Source organism: Balaenoptera ricei, chromosome 20, assembly GCF_028023285.1.
Source record: "Balaenoptera ricei isolate mBalRic1 chromosome 20, mBalRic1.hap2, whole genome shotgun sequence".
Taxonomy (NCBI): Eukaryota; Metazoa; Chordata; class Mammalia; order Artiodactyla; family Balaenopteridae; genus Balaenoptera; species Balaenoptera ricei.
This window is the reverse complement of record NC_082658.1, coordinates 20406549-20425072: the sequence shown is the minus strand read 5'-3', so window position 1 is coordinate 20425072 and position 18524 is coordinate 20406549. Positions and strand designations below refer to the sequence as shown.

Sequence of the window (18524 nt, the reverse complement as noted above, 5' to 3'; positions counted from 1 at the left end):
TGCCTGAGTAGAGGAGGAGACAGGAAATAGGTGTGACCACACAGGGTGGTACGTGCTTTGAGGTCAGTGAATTGGTTTCTTCCTCTGAACCCCGCTTTTCTCTCTGGGTTCTCGGACCCAGTCAGTGGCATATTACCTGCCCATCTGCTCAACCCCGAAAATGCGGAAACATCCTGATGCCTCCCTTGCTTAGGCCCATCTCCCTGTCGGCCACTGTGTCCCATCCTTGCCCTCATCATCTCTCTCCCAGGCCATCCCTTTAGCCCTGGAGCTGGCCCTTGGCCCCCTTCCGGCTTTCACATCGCCACCGAAGTGAGCGCTTCTTCAAACTACCTGATGCCCAGAGGCATAAAAGAAAAAATTAGCAAATGTGACCTAAGGGAAATCGTTTTGTTTGGGGGAAAAAAACACTGTAAACAAAGTTGGAAGACCAGTGGTCAGCTGGGAAAAGACATTGCAACCCATGTGGGAAAGGCCTCCTTCCCACGTTGACCAAAAGCTCACACAAGTCAGGAGGGACAAGATCCCACAGAAAAAAAAAAAATGGTGAAGACTAGGAACAGCCGGTTCATAAAAAACAAGAAGGGTGCTGGCTTTGGCAGCACATGTACTAAAACTGGAACAATAGAAGATTAGTATGGCCCCTGGGCAAGGATGACACCCAAATTCGTGAAGCATTCCATATTAAAAAAAAAATGATACAAATGAATTTATTTAGAAAACAGAAACAGACTTTGAAAACACATTTATGGTTACCAAAGGGGAAATGTAGGGGGGAGGGACAAACTAGAGTTTGGGGTTAACAGATACACACTTCTATATATAAAGTAGATAATCAACAAGGACTTACTACTGTATAGCACAGGGAACTCTACTCAATATCCTATAATACCTATATGGGAGAAGAATCTGAAAAAGAATGGATATATGTTTATGTATAACCGAATCACTTTGCTGTAAACCTGAAACTAACACAACATTGTAAATCAACTCTACTCCAATATAAAATAAAAATTAAGTTAAAAAAACCAACCAAACAAGAAGGGACCAGAAAATTTAGGGAAGGATAGTCAGTCTCACTCATGATTAAAGAAATGGAAACTGAAGCAACAGAGAGGCCTTTTTCAACTATCAAAAAGACAAAACTTGGAAAACAACAACAAACTTCAAAGCTTGATGAGACTCAGTGCTGATGGGTGTGGGTAGGTGGAGGGAGGAGTTATTCTCATTCATGGTGGGTGGGAACGAAAATTTGTAGACCTTTTCAGGAAGACTTGGAGGTGAAGATCCGTGACTGGTACAGGGCCCTGGGGCTGCCCGTGACCTTTTTTTTAAAACTGTGGCAATTTCAAATATACACAGAAGTAGAGAGAATGGCAGAACAAACCCCCATATGCCCATCACTCAGTTTCAATAATTGTCAACATGCTGCCATTCCTTTTTTTTCTCTTTTCAATATTTTTTTAATCAAAGTATAGTTGATTTACAATGTGTTAATTTCTGCTGTGCAGCAAAGTGATTCATTTATACATATATATATTCTTTTTTAAATATTCTTTTCCATTATGGTTTATCACAGGATACTGAATATAGTTCCCTGTGCTCTACAGTAGGACCTTGTTTTTTATCCATTCTGTGTATAATAGCTGACATCTGCTAACCTCACACCCCCACTCCACCCCTCCCCCAACCCCCTTCCTCTTGGCAATCACCAGTCTGTTCTCTATGTCCGTCAACATGGGGCCATCCTTGTTTCTTCTCTCCCCTCCACCATCTTTTGTGGGGGAGATTATTTTAAAGCAAAGATATAATTTCAGTTCACTCTGAATGAAAATTTGGCAAGAGCTATCAAAAGAGAAAATGGATCTACCCTTTCACCCAGCAATCCCACGGCTAAAATTTCCCCTAAGGGTATATTTGTAAAAGTTCACCAGGCTTATGTTCAGGGAGGTTTATTATGCCATTGTTTGTAAAAAACCTGGACACCGTTTTGGGGGGGGACAGGAATGAGTGAATTACAGCTCACGGTCAGGATGGATTAAAGAGAGTGAGGTGGCTCTCCAAGAGATATTATTAGCTGGGAAATTGAGACATTGAAGAGGTCAGTCATATCCCTTTGTATAATTAAAATCTCTATAAACAGACAAATTAAAACAAAACAGTACAGCAATGCTTGGATGACTGTATTGCTATAGAATAAAGTCCGAACCCTGCAGCACACTTTTCGTGGAGGTCTCTCTTTCCAACTTTCATTCTAGCCATTTCTCCCACTAATATGCCCTAGGAATTGGCCATTAGATTCCCAAAATGGGTTCCAAGGAACCGTAGCTCCACATGCACCTCCTGAAAGTGGGTCCATGGGTGATTAAGTTTGGGAAACCCTTAGCGCTCTATCTTCTCCTTGTAGAGTCGCAATGCACATTAGCTCGTTAAGGGCTCTGGGAATTCTGCAGTCAAACAAACAAAAACTGCTTGACACGGATGTACGTGCCTTACCCTGGTCTCCCAGGCTCTGGAGCATGGTTCTCAGCCTTGGCTCTCATTAGCACCACCTGGGCCCAGCCCTGTGCATCAGGGCTGAGAACCACTACTCTGCAACGTTGCTCTGCCCCTTTCTGAGCTTATGTAGCCCCACTCTCTCCTTTGCTCACCCCACCCCAGCCATACTGGCCCTTCTTCTAGTTCCCTGAAAAGGAGTGTCTTGGTTCAGCCCCAAGGCCTTTGCACTAGCTCTTACTTTGGCCTGGAATGCCTTTCCCTGCACCCGCTCGCTCCTTCCTTATTTCAGTTTTCCCCTTAAGTGTCACTTAGAATAGGCCTTCCTGCCCTGCCCAGGAAGCACTCACATTCCCTTTCATGTTTCCGTGAAGGATGTCTCATTCTCTGGATTAATTACTGTCCATCTTACCCCCTAGAATGTTTGCTCCATAAAAGCAAAAATGGTTTCTTTTGTGTTCATCACCATATCCCCAGAGCCTAGGGCAGTGCCTGGTACACAGTAGGTGCTCAATTAATAGTAGCTGAACAAATGTGTTTCCTTCGAGATCTGCTTTCCTTTTGCTCCCCCTGAAATTGTGATCCAGCTGCAAGTCTCCTGATGGCCCCCAAACATGCTGGGCGCGTCCCCACTTCTGCCTGGATGAATTCTCACCTCATCTTCTCTGCCTGGCAAAGCCCTGCCCTGGCTTCGAAACCCAGCTTTCTGGTCCCTCCCTATGAAACTGCCCTCAGCAGCCTGGTCTGAATGAGTCGCTCCTTCCCGCTCCTCCCAGGTGCTTGTACACACACACCTTCATCACCACACAGTAACACGATGCTTGGATGGACTGTGTGTGTGTCTGTCTCTCGCTCACCTGCCTGCATTCATTAAGGGCAGGGCTCGCTGACTCAGTGCCGAGTTCTTGGGCACCCAGCCCAGTGATGGCCACACCATGAATGCAATAAATGGGTGCTGAGCGAAGCCCAGCATTGGGCTCTTACTGCCTGCATTTATCCAGCCAGCATTGATTGGGCACGTCCTGTGCACAAAGCACCGAGTTAGACCTTAGAGTGGGTCCAGAGATAAACAGAAAGCCATCTTTTGGCTGTAAAGGATTATCATTCTAGAAGGGAAGCAGATCCAAATAATTCTAACGCAAGTGAGAGTGGCTAGCACTCGTTGGTGCTAGAATGGGCTGGGGGAGTGTATTAATTTCCTATTGCTCTTGGAACAAATGACAACTTTAGGGCCTTAAAGCAAAACACACTTTTTACGTTACAGTTCTGGAAGTCCGAGGCCTGAAATGTGTCTTAGGAGGCTAAAGTCAAGGTGTCAGCAGGGCTGAGCCCCTTCTGGAGGCTCTAGGGGAGAACTGTCCCTTGTCTTTTCCTGTTTCTAGAGTCTGCTTCCCTGGCTCATGGCTGCATCACTCTGACCTCTGCTTCTGTTGTCACATCTCCTTCTCTGACTCTGACCCTCTTGCCTCCCTCGTTTAAGGACACTTGTGGTTATATTGGGCCCAACCAGATAATCCAGAATAATCTCCCCATTGCAAATCCCTTGACTTAATCACACTTGCAAAGTCCCTTTTGCCATATAAGGGGATAAGGCCGTGGACGTCTGCCTAGCACGGGGAGGGAAGGGTTACATCTCACCCCGGGGGCCTTCACCTAGCCAGCTTTGGAGTCATTGATCCTTCCCCCGAATCCCTAGTGTACACGAGGACTGGGGCCAGCTGCTGTGACAAGCTATCTCATGTAAGCCTCACAAAGAGTTTTTCATGGAAGCCGAGCAGCCTCATTTTGCAGGTGAGGCTAAGAGAAGGGATATGACTTGTCCACGGCAGAGTCCACATTGACCCAGGCCTTCTGAGCTCTTTTCATGAGGTGCGGAGTCGTGATCATCATAGATAACATGCTTCACGATGGGGGTCGTGAAGATCAGGGGCTGTGGTTCCTCCCCCACAAAACCTTGCTGGAGAAAGTGTATCACACCTGAACTGTTAAATAACAAGCCCCAGGGCCCGGGTTCTGAGGCAGAGGCAGGGACAAGGGGGCTGTGAAACTGCCAGGTTGGGGCAGCTTCAGGGACGAGGCCGGGTTTAATGGCGAGGAGCAGGTGAGGGGCCTGGGGTGGGGCGGAATATTCCATGGAGTTCAGGCCTCTGCACAGGCGTGCTCTCCCTGTTGGTCAGGCACGTGGCTCATCCTGCGGTGGGCTGGGCTGTCAAAGAGCCAAGAGCGCCCCTTCCTGCCGGCGGTGTCAGGTGAAGGAAGGAGGCAGGCCACGCTCAGAGCGTCCCCAGGCTCACACGGGGGAGACACGGCCTCCACCCCCAGCGAGCTCCCAGGCTGAGCGGGGAGATACAGCTTCTATCCTAGGAAGCCTCCACTCTGAGGGGAGAGACAAAGCCTCTCTCTCTCTCTCTCTCTCTCTCTCTCTCTCTCTCTCTCTCTCTCTCTCTCTCTCGGGGAGCCCGGGCCGCACCTGCCCCTGGAGGAAATCGCTCAAGAGCATCGAAGGACAGGGACCAGTGAGGGTGAATTAATGGAGAGCAACCAGCCTCGCAGGGCATGGAGGGCGAAGAGCAGAGTGGGCAGGCGGGCCAGGGCCCAGGGGCCTGGGAGGCTGGGGTTTCTGGCTTGGTTCCCCCAGACCCTGCAGGGCAAAGGGGAGGGGGTGAGCCCCAGGTCCGAAAGCCCGCCCACCTGACCTGCTGCCCTCTCTTCCTCCCCCATAACTCCCTGAGGCCAAGGAAGGGGGGAGGGAGGGAGGGGCAGAGGGGAGGGGCTGGCCCTGTTAGGCTGGAGTCTTCTAGCCTGGGAAGAAGCCAGGGTTCCCTCCCTCGCTGGAAGGCCGAGGCTCCCCTTCGCAGACCTCCTCCCCACCCGTTCCCCGGGCGGCTGAATCCGGTCTTGGGTCCACCCCAGGCACATGTTTCCTGGAAGCCAGTTACTGGGAGGTGGCTGAGTGTGCTTGGGCGGGAAAGGGAGCACCTGAGGACCCCTGGAGTCCAGGGGGCATCGCAGGACGTCCCGCCTCTGACTCTGCTAATCGTGCCTCCTGGGAGGCGGGAGCCAGGACCGCTCCCCGCCTTCCGTAAACCCCGCCCCGCCCCGAGGCGGAGGGTGGGGCCTTCGTTGGAGTCAGACATAAATCATTAGTGGGTGGACCTGGGTGGGGCGGCCCTGGGGCCTCAGGACAGAGGCTGAGGAAACAGAACAGAGGAAGAGGATTCCACCTGAGGGCAGGTGTGGCCGGGTGAGGGTGCCTTTGGCAAGGGGTGGGGAGGCTTCAGGGCCGAGGTAAAGGGAGGGGCACCTGTGGGCTCCTTGGTGACCTATCCTGGGCAAGGTGCCTGCAGGTGAGAGGGACTATGTGTCTGTGAGGAAAGGAGCTGACAGGTCCTAGTGGCAGGGTCTGGGGGTGGGGTCCAGGCTTTGGGACCCCAGAAAGATTTGGGGTCCTCTCCTCACCAGCCAAGCCAAAGTCCAAGCTGGGAGCCCACCCCCAGATCCTGGGCCTCTCACTTCCCCGAGCTCACCTGATACCGACCCTTTCCCTTGGGCGTAGGGTAGAGGTAGGCATGTATTCCTTTCCTGGGCCCCTGTCTCCGCCCCGGTCATGGCCCAGGCTCCCTGTTCCTAACAACTCAGCGAACACTTACAGAGCACCTGCTGCATACCTGCCGTGCCCTGGGTTCTGGGTGGGGGTGGGCACTGTCCTAGGAAGGTGACAGTTAATGCTCGGGGGGCCTGTAGGAGCCAAGGTCGGCTGGGCCCATGTGGCGAGACCTTTGTCAACATCGATACGCATCTATCGAGCATCAGGTGTATACGGGGCCCCCAGGCCACCCTACACCTTGTGCCTTCCATCAACATCGTAGGGTGGGTACAGTCCTGGGGACTCTCCCCCCACACCCTAGTCCTGCTCAAATCTGAGACAGGGTCTGTCCTAGTCAACCCGAGAGCACGCTGGCCGTTCAGCAGCCTCTAGCGAGGAGATCCAGGGCCTGTGGTGTTGGGCAAGGCTGGGGCTGGCTGGGGACACTGGGGGATGCTGGGAATTGTCCCAGCCGTCTCCCTGGGGCCTCCTCCTCCTGTCCCCTGCCCCCTGTGCTGGACCCCCGGCAGGCTGTGGGGCTGGATCGCCTCGTCCTTTTCCTCTCCTCCTCCTCCTCCTCCTCCTCGTGGGCCAAGCTGCTGACAACCGTGAGGGCTGTGGGCCTGGCTCTGCCCCTCTGGCTGCTGGGCGGGGGAGGACAGGCCCGGGCAGGAGAATTCACAGCTGAGAGGACCTTGGCATAGCCCTCCGACCAGCTCCTGCCAGGCCTTGCTCCCCTGGCAGGGGGAGTGGGCGCTGCTGGGGCCCCGCTGCAGGCCAGGCTCGGCTGCTAGCGCCCGGCTGCCCTGCCGCTCCGGCACCCTGGGCCTCGGTTTCCTCATGGCGTCGTTGGCAGGATCTGGCCAGGGCTGTCCTGAGCTGTGAGGGAGGAGTGTCCGGGCTCTTCTCAGGCCTGCCAAGGGTGGCCACACTTTCCAGAGGGCCAGGGAGGCCTTCCTGGCTCTGACCCTGTCCTTTCACCTGGGGAGAGGGCTTGAGCCGGGCCTGTCCTTCAGCAGCAGGTGAGGCCTCTCTGGGCCGAGGTGCTGGAGGGGGCTTCAGAGGTGGCAGAGTCTCCAAAGGCCAGAGGCAAAGGGCCTGGGGGTCACTGGTGTGGAGACACACCGAGGCCCAGACCTTGACACACAGCCTGACATCGGGGGGTGGCAAATGGAAGTGATGGGGGGATGGTGGGACCTTGGTGATTTTGGAGGGAGAAAGGAAGGTTAGTAAACTCTCTGCCCCTTCAAACTGGGCCTCAAGACTAAGGTCTGAGGGCTTTGGAGGTGGGGTGCGGGCTGGGATGCAGGCTCTGAGAGAGGCAGAGGGTGGGTGGTGCCCTGTGGCCTGGCCCCCTCCCCCGGCCCCTGGCTCTGCTCCAAATTCACTTCTCTGAACTGAGTGGGGCCTGTCTGGAGGGAGGAGGTCAGTCAGCTTCTGGGGGAGGGGGCTTCCTGGGAGAGTGGCTCCAGTGGGAAGGGGGAAGGTCATTCCCTGTGAAGGTGAGTGGGTAGTGCAAGGCTGGCCTCTGACCCATTCAGGTGACCCCAGGTTCTATTGCTTCCCTTCCCCAAGACTGTCCTGGAGTAGGAGGAAGTCCTCCCTGGTGTCTGGCCTCATGGAAGAGCCCCTGTGTTCTGACCTTGCTCCCTAGCCTTGACCTTGAGCCCCCTCCGTGGCCCCAGGAACCCTGAGAACCCCCAGACTTTACAGGCGGGGTGGGAGCAGGATGAAGTCAATCAGGTTGTCCCCTCTCTCACAGTAGCTTGTGGAGTCCCCACTCTCCAAGCAAGGAGACATCCTTGCGTGCGAGGACACTCACTTTCTTTCCCTGTGTGTGGGCCGAGAGCCCAGGCCAGCCACGTGTCTCCCTCCGCCCCTGCCTGGCCCGAAGGCCTCGCTGCCCCTGGAAGCTCCCCATTCAGACAGGCCCGGTGCAGACGCCGGGGTACTGGCAGCACATAAATCATTAGCACTGAAGCGATTAAGGCTGGTAATCTCCTGGCTGGGCGTGGGCGGTTGCCAGCTGCCAGGATGTGGGATTGTGCTTTGTCCTCGAAGAGGCCACACTTCCCCAGGGCACGGTGCCGTGGGGGGTACCCACCGCACAGGTCCTGCTTCTCCTGCGCCCCGCATCTCCTCTGGGGGCCCCTTGGGAGTGTCTTCCCTCCGGTACTGCGGGGGGGGGGGGCGAGTGTGTGAGCAGGAGTGCCCTCTGCTTCCTTCTGCTAACCCTCTGCTAACCCTCTGCTTCCTTCTCTCCCTCAGCCCCAGCTTGACTGATGTCAACCATCTCTCCAGATTCCCTCAAAGACCCCCCTGGGAGGCAGCAATTACCCCGTTTTGCAAATGAGGCAACTGAGGCTCTTGAACTGACTTCCTGAAAGGTTTGGATCCAAAGCTCCCTCAGGTCAGTGGCTGTGACTATTCCCCTCAGATAGGGCAGCCCCCAGGCCAGGGCCTACGCCTCCCCCCACAGACTTGGAATAATCCCAAGAGACCTGGGGGGCTCCCTCAGGTCAGAGGCTGATTCGCCCCCCACCCCCAGCCTGGGGGGCTCCCTCAGGGCCACATTGTACGGGGTAGGGGAGGGTGTCCCCTGCATCTCTCCACCCTCTCCCTGGGACCCAAGAACGCTGGGTGGGGGGCCAGACCAGCCCCAGGCTCCGGGCCTGTAGAGCCTTGTTCCAGGCCCTTTCTGGCTCCAGGGCTGGGTTCTGCGGACTCCCCCCAAGAATGAGCTCAACCACCTGATTGCGGCCGAGAATGGAGGATCACCCTACCCCGGGGCTGTGGCTCCAATACCACCTTTGTTTCTAACAGACAGTGGGCTGCTAAGAAGCCATCGTGCCCAGGCCAGGCTCGGGATGCACTCGGTGTGTCCAGCCTGAGCCCCGGGCCCTGGGCGGCTGGTACAGAAGCAAATTACACAGCTGGGGTTTTGGGTCTGACTTCAAGAGCCAGGGGCCCAGCCGCCCTTTAGCCTGGCTATAAAGGGCTATAAAGGGCTACCTGGGGTCTCTGTGCAAACCAGACCCTGCGCCTGACTTGTGGACACCATGGCCGCCACCACCACCAGCATCCACCGGCTTTTCACCTCCGGCTCCGTCAAGGGCCTGTGTGTGCCCAGTGGCGGGGGTTTCTCTCGATGTCTTCCATCCGTGTTGGGGGTGCCTGCCGGCCCCCCAGCCTCCTGGGAGCCAGCGGCTCTGGCAACATGTCTGTGTCCTCGTCCCACTTCTCTGTGGGCACGGGGGGCAGCTATGGCAGGGGCTGCTCCTGCAGCCTGGGTGGGGGCTTTGGCTCCAGCTTTGGGGTGGCAGACGCCCTGCTGGGGGGCAGCGAGAAGGAGACCATGCAGAGCCTCAACGACCGCCTGGCCTCCTACCTGGACAAGGTGCGTGCTCTGGAGGAGGCTAATGCCGACCTGGAGGTGAAGATCCACGACTGGTACAAGAAGCAGGGCCCCGGGCCCACCCTCGACTACAGCCACTACGTCAAGACCATCGAGGACCTGTGGAGCAAGGTGGGCGCTCCCTGCTCTCTGTCCTTCGTACCTGCTTCTGACTCACACCATCCCAACTTTGGACCTTTGCCAACATTTCTCCTCCAGCCTAGGTCTCCATCCCTCGCCCATTCATTCATTCACTCACTCTCTCACTTGCTCTGGAACCCAGCCCTGTACCAGTCACTGGTCCCAGGCCTGGAGGACATTCCACGCTGGGAGGCTGTTTGGAGTTCCTCCTTTCTGGGGGAGGGTATTTGGGCTGGGTGATAGAGGAGTGGGCAGGGAAGGCTTCAGAACCTTGATTGAGGGCAGCAGATGGCATTCCAGGTATAGAGATCAGTGTGGACAAAGGCATAGATGTGGGAACGTGTTTGGTGTGGCTGCTGGGAGATGAGGCTCAATGTCTCCTTCTCACTATCCCATTCCCCTTTGAGTTTGCCCCCCCCGCCTGCCTCACCTCCTCCAGGCAGTCCTCCTGGATGGACGGCACTTGCCTTTTATCCTTGGATCTGGGGGTCCCTTCTGCACTTTGAGGTTCAGTCCATGCTCTGTTCATTGGGCTGATTTCACTGAGTCTGACATGTTCTAACAGCTGCTTTCATTGTTGGTCCTCCTCACTCCTTCCATGATGGTCACTCTGGGGGTCCCTAGAGCATAAGAGCAGAGGCTGTCTCTGCTTGCAGATTGCGGGGGATGGTCCCTGAGGAAAGGAGCTGTGTCTTCCCACTCAGACTGGAAGCTTCCAAGGGGAGGAGATACTTCTCTAACTTAGTCTGATGGAGGAGACAACACACACACACACACACACACACACACACACACACACACACACACACTATGATCTCTGTGAACATGACCTTGGCATTCTGTAAACACGGCACCTGGGTCTTCTGTGCAAACCTTGCCCCTGGAGGGACCTACAGGGCTGCAGCCTCCAGAGGCAGGAGAGAGGTCAAAGAGGTGCAAGAGCCAGGCTTGGGGAGAGCCGGGCTGGGGGCTGGCTGGCCCGGGGTCAGCCCACTCAGTTTCCTGGTGGAGAACCAGGCCTGCTGCCCTGCGAGGGGCTTAGCCTGCTCCTGCCCAGGACCCAGGCCCGGAAGGGAACTCCTGCAGTTGCCCACTGGAAGCAGAGCTACTGGGAGTACCAGATCAGATACTGGGCTTGACCTGGGCAGCAGGGAACTCAGGGGAGCCCTGGTGAGTCAGTGTTCCTGAGCTTCGGGGTCAGCCAGCTCCTCACCGCCAGCACCCGATGCACTGCGCCCCAGGCCTCTGAGTCACTGCCCCTCGGCGGTTTTTTACCACTGCCCCCTCGCTGGACCCAATCAGCCTCCTAAGCAGGGAGGTGGATGGGGGCCCAGTCTGCAGGTTGCCGATGGGTCTAGTGAGGCCCTGGGGCGGGTTCAGTCAGACTGGCTCTTAGGTTCAGTCTGGAAACGGAGCCTGACTCAGGGTGCCTTTTCAGAACTTAGGGCCACGAGCGGGCTCTGAGGCCCAGGATGAGTTTACTGGGGCTGCCCCCTCTTACAGCTTTACACTTCAGCCCTCAGCCTTAAAAAATTCCAGATTCTACTCAGCTCATCTGCCACCTCCACCGCGACCTCCTCTCTGCTTGCTCTGGGCAGTGTAGAGGGGCCTCCCCCTCCCCCCAGCCCCATGGCCTTTGACTAGAGCCTCTCTTGGGTATTTCTCCCAACAATAACGACAGCAGCAGTAATAATAACCAACCCTCTGCTCCTTCCAGAGCCTCTCCCTTCCCTGTTGTCATTTAACCTCCCAGATGACCCTGTGGGAAAAGAAAACCTTGCCCTAGGTTTGACACGGGGCTAGCCATAACGTTATTAATTATTTAATTAATCGTTTAATTAAACTAATGTTTCCTGGGGGCTGACTCTCGACCAGGCACTGTACTCAGTGCTGGGGATTCCAAACTGAAGGAGACAGACATGAGACAGGGCCTTGTTCCTCTGGAGCTCAGAGTCCAGTGGAGGAGAGAAAAAGACACACAAAAAAGTCACAGAAAAAAATTGCACTTGGGAGAAGTACTATTTAAGAGAGATGGGCCGAGGGGAGGTATGATGGGGAAGAAGGACCCAGACGGGGAGTTGAAGAGGGCTTCCTGGAGGAGGTGGCAACTGAGCCTAGAGGTGAATTTATTTTATTTTATTTTATTTATTATTTATTTATTTATTTATTTTTTTGGCTGCATTGGGTCTTCGTTGCTGTGCGCCAGCTTTCTCTAGTTGCGGCGAGCTGGGGCTACTCTGTTGCAGTGCGCGGGCTTCTCATTGTGGTGGCTGGCTTCTCTTGTTGTGGAGCACGGGCTCTAGGCGCACGGGCTTCAGTAGTTGTGGCACGTGGGCTCAGTAGTTGTGGCTTGCAGGCTCTAGAGCGCAAGCTCAGTAGTTGTGGCGCACGGGCTTAGTTGCTCTGCGGCACGTGGGATCTTCCTGGACCAGGGCTCGAACCCGTGTCCCTTGCATTGGCAGGCGGATTCTTAACCACTGAGCCACCAGGGAAGCCCTAGAGGTGAATTTAGTTGGGGGAAGATGGAGTGAGGTCCAGGCAGCTTGGGCAGTGACCCTCATGGTGGGAGAGGGGTGCATATGGGTCTCTTTCCTGGCACCATGGTTACCTGTGCCTGGGTATCATGCCCCTACCCCTTGTGAGCCCCCCAGCAGGGCGCTCAGAGGAGGAGACCACAGGGACCCTCATCTCCCTCACTCTGGCCCACTCTCCAAAGGGCTGCAGGAGGGGTGTTGCAAGGTCTTCCTGTGGCTGCCCAGGGCGCTTGCTCACCAAGCCCACTGTGTCCCCCAGATCCTGGCGGCCACCATCGACAGTGCCATCTTGGTGCTGCAGATCGATAATGCCCGCCTGGCAGCCGATGACTTCCGCACCAAGTGAGTCTGGGCCTTGGGGACAGCTCAGGGGGCTGGTGGGGGTCTGGCTCTCTGTGTGTACGAGGGTGTCCTAATGGCACTCCATGGTTCAGGCTTCCCTGCCTCCCCCGCTGCCCTGCCAAGGTATGAGATGGAGCTGAACCTGCGCGTGAGCGTGGAGGCCGACATCAACGGCCTGCACAGGGTGCTGGACGAGCTGACCCTGGGCAGAGCCGACCTGGAGATGCAGATTGAGAACCTCAAGGAGGAGCTGGCCTACCTCCGGAAGAACCATGAGGAGGTGAGGCCAGCTCGTGTATGCAGGAGAAACTTGCCTGAGAACAAGCAAGGCCGGGGCCCCCAAATCTTTCTGGGCCAAGGCCACGCTCTCCATCCAGTTCCCATCTCTGCTGGGTTCCTGGCTCTGACCCTGGGAGACTCTCATTGGGCCCTGGTTGAGGCCTGGAGGGCCCTTTCCCCCCAGAGATACTTCTCTGTCCCTCGAGGCACTGCCTCCTGTGTGGTGGCAGTTAACTATCTAATGGGCGAATCAGTCTAAGAACACGCAGGCTAATTATTATAGTTAATTGTAATAGTGATAGTCATAACAACCACAAAAATCTGCCCAGCCCATTATGAGTGTTTCACAGCAATTATCTCAGCTGATACGGACAGCCTCACTGGGAGAAAGGAGCAAGTTCTTCTCTTTACCAGTGAAGAAACCGAGGCTCAGAGAGGTTAAGGAATTTGTCCAAGGCTGTACAGGGGTGGGTCTTCCCTCAGGTCTGCCTGAGCCATATCCACACCCAACTCTGACTCCACCACTCTGCCACTTCTCCCACCTCCCAGGGACCCCAAGGCTCAACCCAAGGATAGGGATCCAAGACCCTGCAGGGGGACTAATGAACCTTGTGGCTTCCTTCCCATCCGACTTCTGGGCTGGCCTGAGCTGAGGGAGCCTAATGCCCGAGTAGCAGGAGTCCAGAAAATGTCTCTACTTGGCTTTGAGGCTGGTTATAGGGATTGCATCCCCCAGCAGATTCACATTTCCTAATGAGGTCTGACTCCCCCGATACCGACGGGGCTGCTTTCCCCATGCCTGTGCTGCGTGGTTGGTGATGGGGGGGTGAGGCGGGTGGTCAGGGCTGGAGTGAGGTTGTCCTGGCTCATCCCCCACCATGACCGGGAGTTGCCATCTCTCCCGGCCCAGCACACACCGGGACTGGGCAAAGTCCACCCCGTGAGCGTGTGTTGGGGGAGATTGTTGATATCCACAGCCCTGCATGTTTGAGACATGATGACATCCACCTCCACCTTCAGGGTGAGGAACTGTTGGCCTGTCTGTGTCTGTCTGTCCTCTGCACCCATCTCCCCCAGACGTAGGAGGCAGCCCCAGGGACTCTTCCCAGGATGGCCCTGAGTGAGCTCCTGCTCCCCTCTCTGCCCAGGAAATGAACGCCCTGCGAGGCCAGGTGGGTGGTGAGATCAACGTGGAGATGGACGCTGCCCCCGGTGTGGACCTGGGCCGCATCCTGAATGAGATGCGCGACCAGTACGAGAAGATCACGGAGAAGAACCGCAAGGACGCCGAGGACTGGTTCTTCAGCAAGGTGGGTGGCCCGCGTGAGCAGGTATGCACACATGTGCGTGCATGCGCTGTGTGCCGAGCACATGTTGGAAAACTTACAGATCCACAGACTGTGGATTCCCAGCTGGAAGGACCTTTGGAAACCAGGGGACCAACCCCTCACGTTCAGGGGGACATTGTGAGGCTCAGAGAGGCCTTACGCTCACACATCCCTTCACTGTGGCCTGGGGAGCAGATCCAGGTCTCCTGATCCCACTAGGGATTCTCCCAGCCCGGGCATTGGTAGGTAGGTGTGTGTCTGGATGCAGACTCTCATGCCCCCAGTAAGCATGCACTGAGTAGCTGCAGTGCCCAGACAGTGACAGGCACAAAAAGAGTAAAACCCACGGCCTGCCCTAGAGCAAGCAGTACCTGCAGTCCAGTGAGGAAACAAACGACCACAGAGCAAGGTGAATTCTACAAGTTCCAGGGTATGCAGGTGGGCTTGGGGCCCTGCAGAGGCCGGGGAGGGGCAGGTCTGGGAGGTCAGCCCCCTGCCCCACCTCTGCAAGCCTCCGCAAGCCCCTAGGGCCCATCCTGCCTTCCAGACGGAGGAGCTGAACCGCGAGGTGGCCACCAACACCGAGGCCCTGCCGAGCAGCCGGACGGAGATCGCGGAGCCACGCCGCACCGTGCAGAACCTGGAGATCGAGCTGCAGTCCCAGCTCAGCACGGTAGGGCCTCCGTCCCCTCCCTGTCCTGTACGCGTCACTCCAAGTGGGCCCTGCCTCCTGGACCCCCACTCGGAGAACCAGAGGCTGCCTGCCCCGCCTGCCACTGCACACTCTGCCCCACTTACTACCCCACCCACAAACCCACACACGTGGGGCCCCCTGCTGGGGGCTCGGTCTCACCAGCCACCTCCACCTTGACCCACAGAAAGCGTCGCTGGAGGGCAGCCTGGCAGAGACCGAGGCGCGCTAGGGGGTCCAGCTGGCCCAGCTGCAGGGGCTCATCAGCAGCGTTGAGCAGCAGCTGTGCTAGCTCTGCTCTGACATGGGCTGCAGAACCAGGAGTACAAGATGCTGCTGGACGTGAAGACGCGGCTGGAGCAGGAGATCGCCACCTACCGCCGCCTGCTGGAGGGCGAGGTTGCCCAGTGAGTGGAGGGCGCCCCGCACCTGCTCGGTGGGCTGGGTGGCTTCACCCAGGGAGGGCCAGCACCAGCTGAGGCAGGAGGTGAAGCTGAGAACACTGGCTGGGGTCCCACTCGATGGAGTAGGCAGTGGGGAGCCACGGGGGCTTTTGCGCAGAGAGAAGTATGATCATCAAGACATCTTAGAACATTCACCCTGGCTGCAGAGGGAGAAATGCATCCGAGGGGCGAGGGTGGGGTCAGGGAGACCAGTCAGGAGGCTGGAGCAAGGGCGTCAGGCCAGAGAAGACGTGCCATAAGGCGGGCGAAGGGCAGGGAAGGGGAGGTGGTGCACCAACAGGATGTGTTATAGCTAAAAACAGCAGGATTGGATGCCTGCATGCAGGGGCGAGCGTGGCCTGCAGGCGGGACTCGATGAACGTTTGAGTTAGCACGTGAAGTGGTTAATGATGATCCTGGCTTTCTGGTTCCAGTTTTTGCATGGTTGGTGATCCCATTGTCTGGGATGGGTGGTGATCTGGTTTGGAGTTGGATGGGTGATGGGGAGCTAGTGTAAAGGGGCCGAGGATGTCCTGGAGTCTCCATGCTTAGTCACACATTCCAGCTTTTTGCTCTATGATGATGGCTAAGTTTATCTACAGTCTAGCCACAGCCTCTCCTGCTTTAATTAAGTTTATTTGTTGGGCCCTTCAGGATCTGGAGAAACCACTTGCTCAGCTTCTCCTTGTAAATCCCTGGCTGGCCGCAAAGTGCCTCTGGGCCTTCTGTTGGGGTTTCCCCTTTCCTTATTCCTGCCCACTGGGCCTGTGCCCTTTGACCCTGTGATTGCCATTCTTTCCTGTATATTCCCTGCTGTGATTTCTGTCTGATTTGCTGGGACCTCTCTCCCCTCGGCCGGGGGCCTCCCCAGCTGCTCCTCCTCCCAGGGGGCTGGGCTCTCAACCAGCACCACTGGGCTGACAGGTCCCCCTTTCCCTGCAGCCTGGCGACCCAGTACTCCTCGTCCCTGGTCTCTCAGCCCACCGGGGAAGGTAAGAGCCTGCCCCGTCCTGCCCAGGGCGGGTGGGGAGAGGCTGAGGACCCTTCTGTGGGGGAGGCTTGGGGAGGGCCTCCAGCCTGAGGTTCCCTGTGCCTCCCTCCTCCTCCGCCCGTAGCCGCGGTGACCACCCGCCAGGTGCGTACCATCATGGAGGAAGTCCAGGACGGCAAGGCGGTCCCCTCCCGCGAGCAGGTCCATCGCTCCCCCCACTGAGGCCCCGTCTACCTGCGACAGCCCAGCCTCCAGGGTCAAGGGGCAGCCATTGCCTGCAGCTCCCAGCACGCTACTGCTGCGCCCCGAGTGCCCGTCTGGGCCACCGCCCAAGAGCGGTTGCCTTTCTGTATCTGCTTCCCACAGCCCCTCACCAAGGGGACCTCCTGAGTTTGCCCCAGTGACTGCAATTAAAGCTTTGCTTGAAGTTCAATGCCTCCTGTGGTTTGGTCTGGTCATTGGCTTGGGCAGTGTGGGCTGAGGGATGGGGGGGACAAGGAGAGTTTGCTGAGGGTTTGGGGCTGCTTGTCCCCTGCCAACCTGTTCTGCCCACCCCATTCGGGCCTGGGGCTCAAAGGAGGGAGACGGGAGGCTTGAGGGCTGAGAGATGGGACAGCCCATCAGGTTGGGAAAGTTCCTGAGGATCAGCCCCTGGGTCCCTGTTGCCTGTGGCTCGTCCCTGGGAGGGCCCCACAGACTTTCCGGGGAGCCACACCTGTTATAGACAGCTCCCTGTCTCAGCCTGGGGCCGTACAAGGTCAAGATCGGAGGGAGAGGGGCTGGGCAGGGCGCTTTCTGGAGAAGTGGTCCTGGGCGCTGAAGCGTGCGAGGGGTGGCAGTGGCACGGCCAGTCCAGGAAACCAGACCGGCTCTGTTGGGCTTGCTGGTGTGTGGGGTGGGGTGGCCCCTCTGAGTGTGAGCATGGGCGGGGGGGCGTCCTCCTTGCTTTGGTGGCTTGGCAGCTGCTGGGCTCTTGGGGAATCTCTCTCAGCTGCTGGCAGGGGCTGTCTGGGCCTGTCTGGGAAGTGGAAGCCATCGGCAGTCTGAGACACGAGCACGTTCCGCCCACTGGGCCTGCCGGGACCCTGGAACTGAGGGTGGTGGGCAGGGCAGGGTGGGGCTGTGGGGCGGGCACCTGGCCCATCCTGAGGGGCCAGGTCAGGGGATTGGGTGGGGCCCCTGGGGGAGACTGCAGGGGAGGGGAGCGGGGGGGGAGGGGGAGGAGAGGGGAGGGGGGGAGGGGACTGGCCGGTGGGGGGGCGTCTCAGGAAGACCCTCTTCTTGGGCAGTGTCCTTTAGATTTCCAGCTGGCTGGGACCCAAAGGCATATGCCCCCTGCCTGAGGCCTCTTGGGGAATAGGAGGGGTAAGGAGGGTGGAAGGGGCCTGCCCCTCACCCTTCTTCCTGTTGCCTTTACCACGATGCCCCCTCTCAGCCTGCCACTTCCCCAGCCTGCAGCTAAGCTCCCCTTTGCCCACTCCAGCCCAGGACTCCCCATTTGTGAGAGAAAGATGGGGAAAGGTCAGAAAAGGACACTGGGTCTCCAGGGGGTTCCAGGGATGGACAGGGTCAGAAAACTGGACAGAGGGAACCACGGCCCCTGCAGTGCTTCCTTGGTGTCAGGGCTCTGCAGAAGGGGGCCAGTGTGTCACAGGCCCCTGGGGAGGCGTATAGATGCTGTGGCAGGGTGCAATGAAGGATGAAGGATGAAGCCCTGCCAGCCCCGTTCTGAGTTAGGTGGGGCGGTGGGACACTTTCCCTCTACGAGCCCCAGTTTCCTTATCTGTAAATGGGGTGGTAATCTGAGACCTGACTGAGCTACTGTGTGTGGTGAGGCTGGTGGGTTTGGGTCTAGTTTCCAAGGCAGGATGCGGTACCGGTCCTCGCTGTCTCCCCTGCACCTCGCCCAGGGCCAGGGTCGTGTGTGGCGTGGTGTGTGGCTTGGGGAAGCTGCCTGGCAGGGCTCAGTGATGGTGACGTCCTGCTATTCCTCTTGTCCATACTAGGTCATGGGAAAGTGTAGCTGAAGGGCCTGCCTGAATCACAGGTGACAGGCCTGAGACCAGGAACACGCACATACACACAAGCAGACGCCCAGCACGGGGGTTCGGAAGAATGATGCAAAGCCCCGACGGTGGGAGGGAAGGGGACCCACAGCCACCTGGGAGCTGGCAGGCAGCCAGCGGTGATGAAAGCCCAGGGGAATGGAAACAGAGGAGCGAACCTGTTGTGATCGTTACGCCCATTTGTCGGGGCTTATAAAGGAGGCGGGCGAGCCCTGGCAGCAACACACACCTTG

At 57.3% G+C, this 18524-nt stretch overlaps 1 protein-coding gene and 1 non-coding gene across 2 annotated transcripts; both read left to right on the top strand.

Moving 5' to 3' along the window:
- The first annotated feature begins 586 nt into the window (after positions 1-586).
- LOC132356321 (U6 spliceosomal RNA) lies at positions 587-689 on the top strand. The gene has a single exon (XR_009499837.1). It is a non-coding gene; the product is annotated as a U6 spliceosomal RNA (small nuclear RNA).
- An 8595-nt stretch (positions 690-9284) lies between these two features.
- Positions 9285-16589, top strand: LOC132356094 (keratin, type I cytoskeletal 42-like). Its single transcript, XM_059908840.1, is given in 9 exon segments — positions 9285-9608; positions 12411-12493; positions 12617-12773; positions 13921-14082; positions 14648-14773; positions 14979-15096; positions 15099-15198; positions 16106-16158; positions 16350-16589. Coding segments are annotated over 9 exon segments (1206 nt in total). The 5' UTR covers positions 9285-9299; the 3' UTR covers positions 16448-16589.
- The last annotated feature ends 1935 nt before the right edge of the window (positions 16590-18524 follow it).